This window comes from Pezoporus flaviventris, unplaced genomic scaffold, assembly GCF_033815535.1.
Source record: "Pezoporus flaviventris isolate CSIRO_AGI_PZ_B2104156 unplaced genomic scaffold, CSIRO_AGI_Pfla_v1 ptg000066l, whole genome shotgun sequence".
In the NCBI taxonomy this organism is placed as follows: Eukaryota; Metazoa; Chordata; class Aves; order Psittaciformes; family Psittacidae; genus Pezoporus; species Pezoporus flaviventris.
In genome coordinates, this window is record NW_026892614.1 from 1,118,389 (window position 1) to 1,129,856 (window position 11,468).

The window sequence follows — 11,468 nt, forward strand, 5'->3', positions numbered from 1 at the left end:
TTCAGAGGCAATGGGAGAAATCTGTATAATCTCATTGCATAGCTGAGGGTGCTTGTCTGACCCAACTGTGAACTTGGCCAGGGGAGTTAGTTAACAGGTAGAAAACTACCCTGCATAAAAGACATCAGTTTTCTCTTGGCTTATCTCCTTAGCTGCTTAGAGCAGACTCTGATGAGTGCCAGTGTCAGGGAGAGTGAAAGGGAGTCCTTCTTTGGGGTGCAGGTAAACCAGTAACATGAAACTTCACCATGACTCAGCTGTTTGAGATTCTGCAGCTGTGGTTCCCTTCAGTTTTTCCAGTATTTGGGAAGATCTATTATGTGTGAGTGGTTTAGGCTATAGAGCTATGAAAAAACAGTTGAAATTAAACTACTTTTTAGGCTTTCCTGGAAGATCTTAAGAGTCATGATGCATGATGCTCAGACATACAGATTTGCCTTACCACCAGGGAGTGTTTCAGCAACTGCATAGCTATCTTTCTCTACAGATAAAGCAAAGAGGACCTGAGGCTCCAGTGTAAATATTGTTTATGAGGAATATCCAGAAAACTCGGTTTCAACCTGCTTTGGAGGAAAGCAGAACCAGTCCTGGAGCCTATGGTTATGGAGTGCACTGTGAACACTTCTGGATCTGGGGAATTTGCCTATGCCATAAATAGTGCTGTAGAAGGTCCCCTGCCAGTGCTTTTGCAGAAGCTGTACAACATAAGAATGGGGAGTGAAATTGTCATTTTAGACAGTAAATACTGCCATACACTAGATGAGTAAGATGATGCCTTTGTTGCCTAGCTCTTGTTAGTCACCTTGCTAAATGGAGAAATAAAAACTTTAATGTTGTTGGATGCAAAAACTTAAAGGCAAGCTTGGCAGAAATGATCATCTGTATCATTGCAGTCCTGCCGAATTCTCTCATCATTTTTGCTTGCAAAAAAAAACCCCAAAAGTTCTTTTTATGTTGCCTTCTACAAGGACTGTGAAACCTCATGTTAAGAGGGAATAAAGTCATACTCTGCTCGCTAATTTCAGGTGTTTGCTTTTCCTGTAGGTAAACTGTGTGGTGATGCGAGGCTTCAATGAAGATGAACTGCTGGGCTTTGTGGATTTCACAAAGGATCTGCCCCTTGATGTGCGGTTCATAGAATACATGCCCTTTGATGGTAAGCAGTCTGCTTTGAGATTCTTCATGGCAGGCAGTGTGCCTTGGAGACAGATGAATCTAGTTTGTGATTATTCACCCTGTTGACTTGTCTCTTGAAGTTCTGGTGAGCTCTTTTGGGGAATTAGGAATTGCTTTAAGTTTTATGTTGTATCTTTTGCAGCTTACCTGTCTTCCTGGGATAAGCTGGAGAAGGATTGGTGGCAGGATTAGTGGGGGCTGGGCTACCTACAGGAAAAACTGAGATTTGTGGAGAATGTAAATGTGGTTCTCTGCTAACTAAAAAAATATATACCAGAGTTTAAAGTTATGCTGGTTTTGTTAATTCTAGGCAATAAATGGAACTTCAAGAAGATGGTGAGCTACAAAGAAATGCTTGATACAATTAAACAGCAATGGCCTGAATTGGAGAAATTGTCCTGTGAAACTTCCAGCACAGCTAAGGTTGGGGTTAGACAAAGATCATGTGAAATGTGTCCCCATTCTTTCCCTGCCCTTAATCCCCAAATTCTCCCAAATTTAGCATTTATATTTGACAATCAAAATAAAAATACTCAGTGTGGTAACTGTAGGATTTTGATCAAGGTGCCTGCCTGTGATTTGACTCATCACAGTCTTTACCTTTAGAAATACAATGTGTTTATTGTGTGCCACAGTCAGATATAAAGAATTTAAGGCCTGTATCCTGTATTTACAATTTTTGAAACTGTCTGCACATCAACAAGCCGGATGAAACAGTTGTTCAGTGAAATAACAGTACTGCTTTAGAGTGTGTAGTGTCACATGGGGAGTTTCTAGCCTACATGAATCTATGGCTTGTGGTTGCTTGAGTACTGGCATCACCAGTCATTTGATAAGTACAAGAGCAAACATTTAACGAGCTTGTGAATTTCCAGGAAAAGGCAGAATAAACAGGAACCCCTGACAAAGCTGACTTTTTTTTTTTCTTATTCTGCTGTAACCTTAGAATTCAAGAAAATCTGTGGTCTTTGGACAAATGCAGCAGTAAAAATGAGGAGTAGATGTTTGACTTTTTTTTTTTTCCTCCTCTGTATTTCTGTAGAGTTACAAAGTGCCACATTTCCAGGGCCAAATCAGCTTTATCACCTCCATGTCAGAGCACTTCTGCGGATCCTGCAGTCGGCTGAGGATAACAGCAGATGGGAATCTAAAAGTTGGTAGTGAAACAGGATTCTCTTTGCTTTCATGTGGCAAGAGTAATGTTGAAATTCTTCCCTCCAAAGTAGCTGGGATGTAAAGTAGGATAGAAAGATACTTAATTATAAACAGGAGTTAGCTGGTAATCCTGTATGTATTCTTGTTCAAGCTTGTTGGGCTGTTAGGGAGATGTTACATCACCTTTTTTTGGTTTCTCTGTTTTGCTACCATAGTTAACTTCACTTGTAAAACATGGTTGCAAGGCCAGGAAATATAAACATTTGTTTTAATCTTAGATGCAAAATCATCTTAAACATGTGACAAGCAGATGATTTCCCACTAAAAAGAGGATCCAAGCAGCTGCGAGGGCTGGCTTTTGTGTTTCACAAGGATCCTGTCATGTTTCACCAAACATCTTCTTGCAACTCTTCTCATTCAAAAGCAGCCCTTACATTTGTGGAGCGGCTGTAGGAAAGGGAAGGGGAATAACTATTTCTTGCCACGTTGAAGCTGGCAGTTTCTGGGGGAATATTAAAGTTTTCAATTAAAAACTGGCATTTGCACATTGTCACCTGATATTGACAACAGCTGTGCTGCTGTTTAACGTCAGATGACCAAGGCAGCCTGAAGGCCCAGTGAGCTTGCATTACGTAAACATCCCAGGTTGTCTATGTGTGTACATAAAGAGAGATAAAGAAAAAAATCTCCATAAGTGTTCTTTTTCTTCAGTAGGATGGGCCTGTTCAAACCTCTTTACTCTGAGTTTAGGATGAAATACTTGTAGTAGCTATTTACTTTATTATTTCTCATTTCTCCTCTTTGTTTGTTTGGGTCGGCTGTAGGTGTGCCTTTTTGGGAATTCAGAAGTGTCCTTGAGAGATCACTTACGGTCAGGTGCCTCAGAGGAAGAGTTGGTTCAAGTCATTGGAGCAGCAGTGGGCAGGAAGAAGAAACAGCATGCTGGTATGTTTGTTGTACCTGAGAAATAACAGCAGTGACTAGAGAAAGCAATGTCCTGGTACTGCTGCAGAATGCATTGACTTGCCAGGAGAAGGAAGGAAAGGAAAGCTTCTTGAATGAAGCTGCATTATTTAAGGAAAGTATTTTCCCATCTGATACGAGTATTATCTTGTAGAAAGCTGGTAACGTACCAGTCCTGCAGATACTCCAGAGTCTGAATGTTAGTTTTGAGTCTTCTAAGTTTCCACATGAGCTAGAATCTGGACCATCTACAAGTCTTTCAGGCTGACTTTTGTCTTTAAAGAGATGCAAATACCACTGCTCACAACAGCAGCAAAGTGTAAAACTAAGTAAAAATTGATGGAGTTGTGCTGGATCCCTTTGCTGTAAAATAAGTACCAAAATGAAATTGAGCTGTTGGTCCAATTACTGCATTAAATGACAAATCCCTTTTTGAGTGTGCAGAAATTCGTAACCACCCATCTATTGCTCTGCATAAGGTCATGACACAGGTTCCATGATGATGCAGTCCCATCCTCAGGTTAGATTAACCTTCTGAATTTATATTCATAACAACTGTATTTCAGTCACATCTGTACTTAACCATATTTTTGTAATCTGGCTGCAGCTGGGAATGCTGACCTAATATATGAACTGGCTGTATGATTACGCTAAAAATACACTTCGGTCCTTTTGTTCTCTTGCAGATTCTGCCAGTTTACTAACAGTTGGTTTTGCCCTTTTTGCATGATGTGTAAAACAAATGTAAAGGGAATTTTTAAATCTGGGCATAGATTAACTTCAAAGTTCATTGGTTTGCCCAGATAAAATAGTGCTGTGTAAATATAAGGGAAGGGGTAGAAGGATTTGGTTTCTTTACATTCAGGCCATTCATTTCTGACTTTCTGATTAAGGGAAAAGAGTGTTTTTCCCCTCTAGTAAAGCCATTTTGCCATCAGCAGCATTTACCTGGCATTGTCTGTCATCTTCCAATTTGTGTTAATCCCAGTGTTGTCCCTGGGGCCCTCTGTGATTGGACAGCTCTGAACTAGAGCACTGTTAACAGCTTATCCATGGAAGTAATACAGTTAAATGCTATTGTTAAGAAACAAGAGTCTCAAATTATCTGAATTCTGTAGTAGGGAGACTATAATTCAGATTAGGGAAAGCTTTCTGGGAAAGGGTTCTACAGTTTGATAGAGCCATAGCAGCTGGATGCTTGGAGGCTGTGGCAGCTATGGTTTTAAATAATACCATGCTGGATTTCCCTTCCTCCAGCTTCCTCAGTCTTTACTGAGCTTTGATTTTTCTAGCATGCAGGTTGCACTGTGAAGAGCAGAAAACACAATATGTAAACCAGATGCATGAGTTCAAACCTAAAAAGCTAGGATTTTTATGTGTTCCTTATTTTATTTCTAGGCATGTTTAACATTTCCCAGATGAAAAACCGGCCAATGATCCTGATTGGTGGGTGATAAATCAGTACGTAATAAACATACAATGATTTTGTTTGCTTTTTGTCTTTGGGGGAGCAGGGTGGATTGGGCTTTCAAGTCTAACTCGTGTTTGGTTCTGGCTTAGGTTTAGACAAAGAAATGGATTTCTATAAAAGGCAGTTGTGGTTCACAAGCTGAAGTAAAAGAGGAGAAAGGTCTAATGTCCCTACCAAGCCTTATTCAAGACCGTAGTGCTTGTACTTCTCTTGCCTTTATTAGGAAATAGGATCTACAGCGGTCTTCTACCATAGGTTTTCACTGGGACTGTTTTCCCTTTGTTGCCCCACTTTAAAGGTCCATCACTTTTTCCATGTTGTGTGGTGCTGGATTGTATTTCTCTGTTTGATTGCTTTTGCTCTTTTGTATTTGGCTACTACTGTGTTGTGTTCCAGGAAGAGGGGAAAGAGGACCCTCTGTTTTAAGTGGGTATTGACTTTCTCCATAAGGAGTAATGTTCTGTTTTGGAGTTTTATTTCTGGGGGGTTGTTTTGGGGGTTTTATTTTCTAATAGTATTTCATCTTTAAAAATAGCACTTATATTAAATATATTTATATAAAATAGCATTATATTAAATATATAAATATATTTATATTAGATAGCATTTTATATTTAATAGCATATATACTAAACTCTTGACAGCTCACAGGGACCTACGTAATTTTTCAGGATGCATTTGAAAAAATCTCCACATGCCAAAGTTAGCATTCATAGCAATGTTTGTATGGCTACAGCTCTGATCCATCCAGTTTCCTTTTGAGTAGTGCTTTAACATTGTCTAACATACTGTAAGGGAGGCACAGCCTGTCCAGGTCCTCCCCCAGCTGTTCCGTGTCTCTTTGAGACTAACTGCTGGCAGTCACTGCAGACTGGAGATGAGTGGAGAGTATCCCACTGTGACACATGGGGACTCATTAGGAGATTTCCCAACTGTGTTTTGAATTACTTACAAACTTCAAATCGTGCTGGCATGCGAGCAGTCAGTGGGGGTGTGTATATGGAATTAATTTAATGAAACTTAATGAATGCTGTGGAAATCACTAATTGGTTTTGCTAGTCCCAGGGAGCCAAACCTGGCTTCTTCCCTGCACTGCTGTTGTCCAATCCTTTGCTGTATGGTTTGTATCCCATTTCGCTTAATCAAAATATTCCTTTTGGCAGGTTGCTGTCCTCATGGGTTCACTTCAGTTATGGGAATTTCCTCTGTAATTTAAGTTATCTCCTGCCTTCCTCCTACCCCCAGGATTGTGCTAGTTGTAAGCTAACACAATTAAACTTCAGGTGCAGTAACACAGTAACAGAATATAAGGAGATGCAGTGTATGAGATGGTTTCAGTTGTGTTGTATGTAGTGCTGTAGGAAACTTTTTTTTTGTATATGAGCAATTTGGGTGAAAATAGAGATGACTAGGTAGAACTTGAAGAAAATTAGATTGTGATTGTTAGGAAAAGCAAAGATGTTTTGCACGCATTACTGCCTATTACTGTTTTTTTTACTTATCACTACTTGAGCAAACAGCACTTCTCTTCCCTGCTCCCACCCATGTGTGTCTACACTGTAGAATTAAATACTAGTCTACCTTTGCAGTCCAGCTTCTGAAGACATGACACCTTGCCAGAGGTTTAGCTTGAGCTTTAAAGCTAATCAAGAAATCCAGAAGACAGTACTTTGAGTTCCTGGATTTCAAAAGGAGTATTCATGTTAGGCACCATTGTATAAAGAGAGAGGGAATGAAAGAGTAAGAATAATTTTCAGTGTTCTTCTAAAGCAGAGCAATGTTGCACTCAAAACATTTATGTCCATTTAATTCCATTCCTCTGAGGGTAAACACATTAACACTGAACTTGCAGGAATCTTAATTTTAGTGGGTAGGCCATCACTTGCAGATCAAAAAGGGACTTTGCCTGAATTTAGATGACTGCAGGGATTTAAAAAAAACAAAAACAAAAAGACCTTGAAATCTTGGATTGATTTAAACTTTCAGATCAACGTTTGGAGGGTATTATGGATGAAAAAGCCACTAAGCACATCAGAGGCTGACACTAATAAGAAAAAGAGATTGCTTGGTTTGTTTTTAAAGAAAGAGGGCATGGTGGCACAACCAATGCTGTGTCTGTTACTGTTGTGTGGACAGTCCAAGGGGATTCTTGTAAGCGTGGTCTAATTCCAAATTTCTCAGACCAAAGAGAGCAGGAGCTCCAGAAAAAGAGAAACATGCTTATCAATGAGGCTATTAAACTAGTGCTTAACCGCTTACCTCTATACTGCTGTCTCTTCACTTACAAAACAAATCACTATTTATGCATGAAAAAGGCTCCTTGTCTTGACAGTTGGCATTTAGCCTTCTGCAAATGCCAAAACCAAGGGATTAAATGGTGAAAAGGGGGAGGAGGGCTTACTACTTCTCTGCCAGCTGGAAACTGCCAGCTCAGCTTGGAACACACTTCTGAGTAGATTTAAAATCTATATGTCAATGAGAGGAGCATGGTTTTTCCAGTGTTTAAGCTTCAGCTGTCATTAACATGGTAAGAGCTGTTAATAATAAAAGAGCTTCCCATCACAGAGCCACCCTCTGAACTCAGAGACACTGCAGTTGCAGTGCTTCTGCTTCCTGCTGTCCTTAGGTGCTGGCATGACCCTTCCCTGCCGACAGGGATGGAAGCAGGAAGTGTAGCTGCCTGTGCTGGGAGGAAGGTGCTTGGAAAGGCAAAGTTGAAAATCTGAGTGCAAGAATTTCCTATTAACCCTTTCAAGCCTTTGAAAGAAGGCTGCTGCTGGGACAATCTCAAATGGATGCTGAGATGCTGTGACTCTTTTCTTCAGAATGGATGTTCTTATAAGCTTTCTTGGCTGCTGTTTCTCAGTGTTCATAGTTTTGAAAGCAAGTTGTTTCTTCTTATCAGAGACCTTGAAATAAGTGGTTTGAGTCTTTGGATTGGTAATAACAACTACCAGATGCATGGAACCGATGAGAGAGAAAGGCTTGAGGATAAAAGGGGATGTTTGGAGGCTTATTGAGGTTTTTGCAGTACAGAAAGTCCCAAGCAGTGCTTTGACAGGCTTCTCAGGTACTGCAGACTCAGCTTAGCTTTCCAGTTAATAATATGCATTCTCATGTTACTCATGGTTTTTCCCCTCTAGAACCTGCATTGATCCTGTTCCCACTATGCCAAGATGCCCTACAGAATTCCCCAAATTCAAAACAGTGGGGTCACACATTCAGCCATTGGCTGACTTTGAGAGCAAGATTCCCCAAACAAATGAGGAAAGCATTAATGGAAAACAAGCTTACAGGGCAACTCTACTTGCCAAGATCTTGCCCAGAGCAACAGTGGCATATAACAACAGGAATTCTGCAACCACATCTTAGAGGTCCCTGTGTCTTCCAGAAGGACCCAAGCTCCACATTTGACCTAAAGTGCCTTGATGCTTCTCCTGTAAACCAAGTTTCAGTGGACTACCAGTCCAAAGGGGCAAGTCCAAGATCAGAATTGGGCACTATGGTATCTCGTGCCTCTGACAGCTTAACTCACACTGATGAAGAAGGACGGGCCACAATGGTTGATGTTGGAGGGAAATCAGATTCAAGAAGAAGTGCTGTTGCTGTTGCTGTGGTCCACCTGGGTGAGAAGGCATTTGGGATGGTAAGGCAGAACCAGGTGAAGAAGGGGAATGTGCTGGCAGTGGCCCAGGTTGCAGGAATTCAGGGAGCCAAGCTGACGAGCCAGTTGATCCCATTGTGTCACAACATCCCCCTCAACCATGTGGAGGTGTCTCTGAGCCTGGATGAGGACAGATATGCAGTGGTTATTCGCAGTGCCTGTCAGACCTGGGGGAGGACAGGGGTGGAGATGGAAGCTCTAACAGCTGTCAGCCTGGCTGCCCTGACTGTGTATGATATGTGCAAAGCAGTTACTCATGACATTGTGATTGAAGAGGTGAGGTTGCTTAGTAAGACAGGTGGCCAGAGGGGAGACTTCTCAAGAGTTTAGATCATACCAGACACTTCCGTGTGATCACTGCTGATGTTTGGCCTTTTACAGAACTACCTTTGCTTAGCTGGTAGGCTTGGAGACCTCAGCAGGTGTACCCTACAGCAACCCTAAAACTCCAGTTTGCCTTACACTGTCAACTTACTGCTGGAGCCACTTATCCCTGTTGATAACCTGTTTTTTAGAGAACAAGCTTCTCCACTCTGCCAGTACCTAAATTTCACTGTCCTTACCATGAGCTAGAGCCAAGATCCCTAGTCATGCCACAGAGTTGGGTTTGTTTTTCCTTCTTACTGTGAAATATTTGCAGCTGCCGTCATCACACCATGCAACTGTGAGTTCTGGAAATGAAGCAAGTGCTGAAAGTGCTGTTATTTGGCAACTGTTTCTAAGTCAAGGATTAAGATTTCAGAATTGTGTCCGTATTTCTCCCTGATGTTTTTGATTGAATTTAGAAGGTGACAGTGAGGAGAACACAGCTTGGGAACCTTATCATAAAGCAGAGATTATAGCTGGGGAACAGCCAGGTTCAGATATGCAGCTCCCATCCCTTTACTTTGCTATTTCTTCCCCTGCCTGCAAATGGAAATATCCACTTACCAGTTTCAAAAGAAAAAAACAAAGATGTCAGCTACTCAGTTCTCTTCTCTGTAAAACATGATGATGTAGAAACAGAGGATTTCTGGGTTTGGAAGAATTATTTTGCTGATCCAAAAGATTCCTTTTACAATGGCAGAAGCATGTTCCAGCATTTTGACCTTAGCACTCACACACATAGAGGCCCTGTGTCTGCATGCTCAAGGACTTAACTGTGCCATGCATGGAAGTAGGCATCAGCTCTCCCTGGCTGTAGAAATAGGTGTCACACCAAGCCCCAGAAGACCTGAAATTTTTCGGTCCTACAGTGCAGCTCCTACTAATGAGCAACCTGCATTGTCCTGACAGATAAAACAAACTTTAAGACTAGTAGCCACTTGGAAGAGCAAGGTAATTGGTGTTGGCTAGGTGAGAGTGTTTTCCTGCATGTTTCTCCAAATTTGCTTTTGTGAAGTCTTCTGGCCTCAAAGCATTTAACTGTCCCCATAAATGTTACAATGCCCACTGTCACATAGCATTAGATAGTTTTGATAATTGACTATCCTAGACAAGAGTTTACTTGAGAGTGTTGTTAATACTGATGGATCCTTTTCAAATGTTAATTTAAATTCTCTAAACTGGGTGTTTCCAGCTTCAGTTTATTTGTTTTCTAGTGCTTATGGCTAATGTGAAATTGCATATGATTCAGGGTGCTCCCTTCTCCATACGCACAGAGAGTTGAAGACAGCTCTAGTAACATCAGAGAGGCTACCAAAAAAGCATCTTAAACCTTGCGGGTAGCTGCTTCTCATGAAATAAGGTTTAGTTACTGTGAGCATCAGTAAAGCACACATCACACTGTTGTACATCCTACTCACTTAAAGTAAGCACAGGTCTAAGTGAGGAGGCAAAGGTTTTATGATAAATCCTCTGCAAATTTCGTACACTAGCTACCACAGAAGTCACCTTTTCCATCATAGATTAATTAATTTGATTCTTTTTTCATTGTCACTGTGAGATAAGCCACACACACAGGAGCTACAGCTGAATGGGGAAGGGGTCAGAAAAGCATGGTGCTCAAACTCCATTAACGTTTGTACACCTACATCCAGTGTTACACTCATGATGCCTGGACAGCACTGATGTGTCTGTTAAGAGTAGGGGCAGGAGCGTACCTAGCACTGCTGTACTGAGCACCAACAATCCCCCAGCCATGCAAATACACGAAGTTATGTTCACCTTTGGAGCTGCTGTGCCCACAGCACAGAAGTTTCCCTAGCTCAGCATGGAAACAGATTGCCAGAAAAAGGATGCACGTGTGTAACCTGCTAAGTTAACCAATTACACACAAGCAACTCCCCCCACCACACACAACCCACCCTGCCCGCCCTGCTTCCACCCATTCTCTAGCTAGCTTTGAAAACTAAAAGGAAACTAGACGTATTCAGTAGTATTAAAATGATGCTTTGGGGTATATGGTACTTTGGCTTCTGAGAAGTTTGTGATCATGCTGTAAAGCTCACACAAAGGAGTGACTCAAGGCTACACAAGGGACTACTGAGCACATGCATGACTGCCACGCACATTTTGCTACTTACGCACATTTCACTACTTTCTTGGGTTAAGAGGGGCAGAAAGCTTTGGGCAAACAGATTTTGGTGCCATTTTATGGTTGTGTTACATTATCAAGTCTTGAAACTATGCAGATATATATCTATATAGATATAACAATATATAAATATATAGATAACAGTCAACATTTGTGAGCAAAATTAAGCTGACAGCAGTGTATGTATCAGTGGTGCTGGGTGGGCAATGGTGTAATACGTATTCATGAACTGACTTTTTGGAGGCTTGCTTTTTTCTCCACTGCATTTTTAATAAAGACTAATTGTAATGGAGTATGTTTTGTAATACTTTGGATTCCTGTTTTATTCATTCAAAGCAACATCTATGTTTTAATCCACAGCTTCTATGAATAGTTAACTCAGGACGAGCAACAAGACAAGTTACAATGATTAGTCATCAGTTAGAAAGGGGTCAGTCACAATAACTTATTACTATAAAGAGTCTATTACTTCCTTTTTTTTGTTGAGTGAAGCTCCTCTCTATCTGCTGGTCTTAAACTGAGTA

At 41.0% G+C, this 11,468-nt stretch overlaps 1 protein-coding gene across 4 annotated transcripts in view; it reads left to right on the plus strand.

The window, feature by feature from the left end:
* Window positions 1-11,236, plus strand: part of MOCS1 (molybdenum cofactor synthesis 1) — a 28,226-nt gene extending 16,990 nt beyond the window's left edge. For 2 of the 4 annotated variants that reach the window (XM_061470894.1, XM_061470892.1), the window contains exons 6-11: window positions 1,045-1,156; window positions 1,487-1,599; window positions 2,219-2,329; window positions 3,156-3,276; window positions 4,693-4,740; window positions 7,909-11,236. In XM_061470894.1, coding sequence (XP_061326878.1) covers window positions 1,045-1,156; window positions 1,487-1,599; window positions 2,219-2,329; window positions 3,156-3,276; window positions 4,693-4,740; window positions 7,909-8,759 — 1,356 coding nt within the window. In that variant the 3' untranslated portion in view covers window positions 8,760-11,236. Of the gene's footprint in view, window positions 1-1,044; window positions 1,157-1,486; window positions 1,600-2,218; window positions 2,330-3,155; window positions 3,277-4,692; window positions 4,756-7,908 lie in introns of all 4 variants that reach the window. The other 2 variants (XM_061470896.1, XM_061470893.1) reach the window with 2 other exon arrangements.
* Window positions 11,237-11,468: the final 232 nt, after the last annotated feature.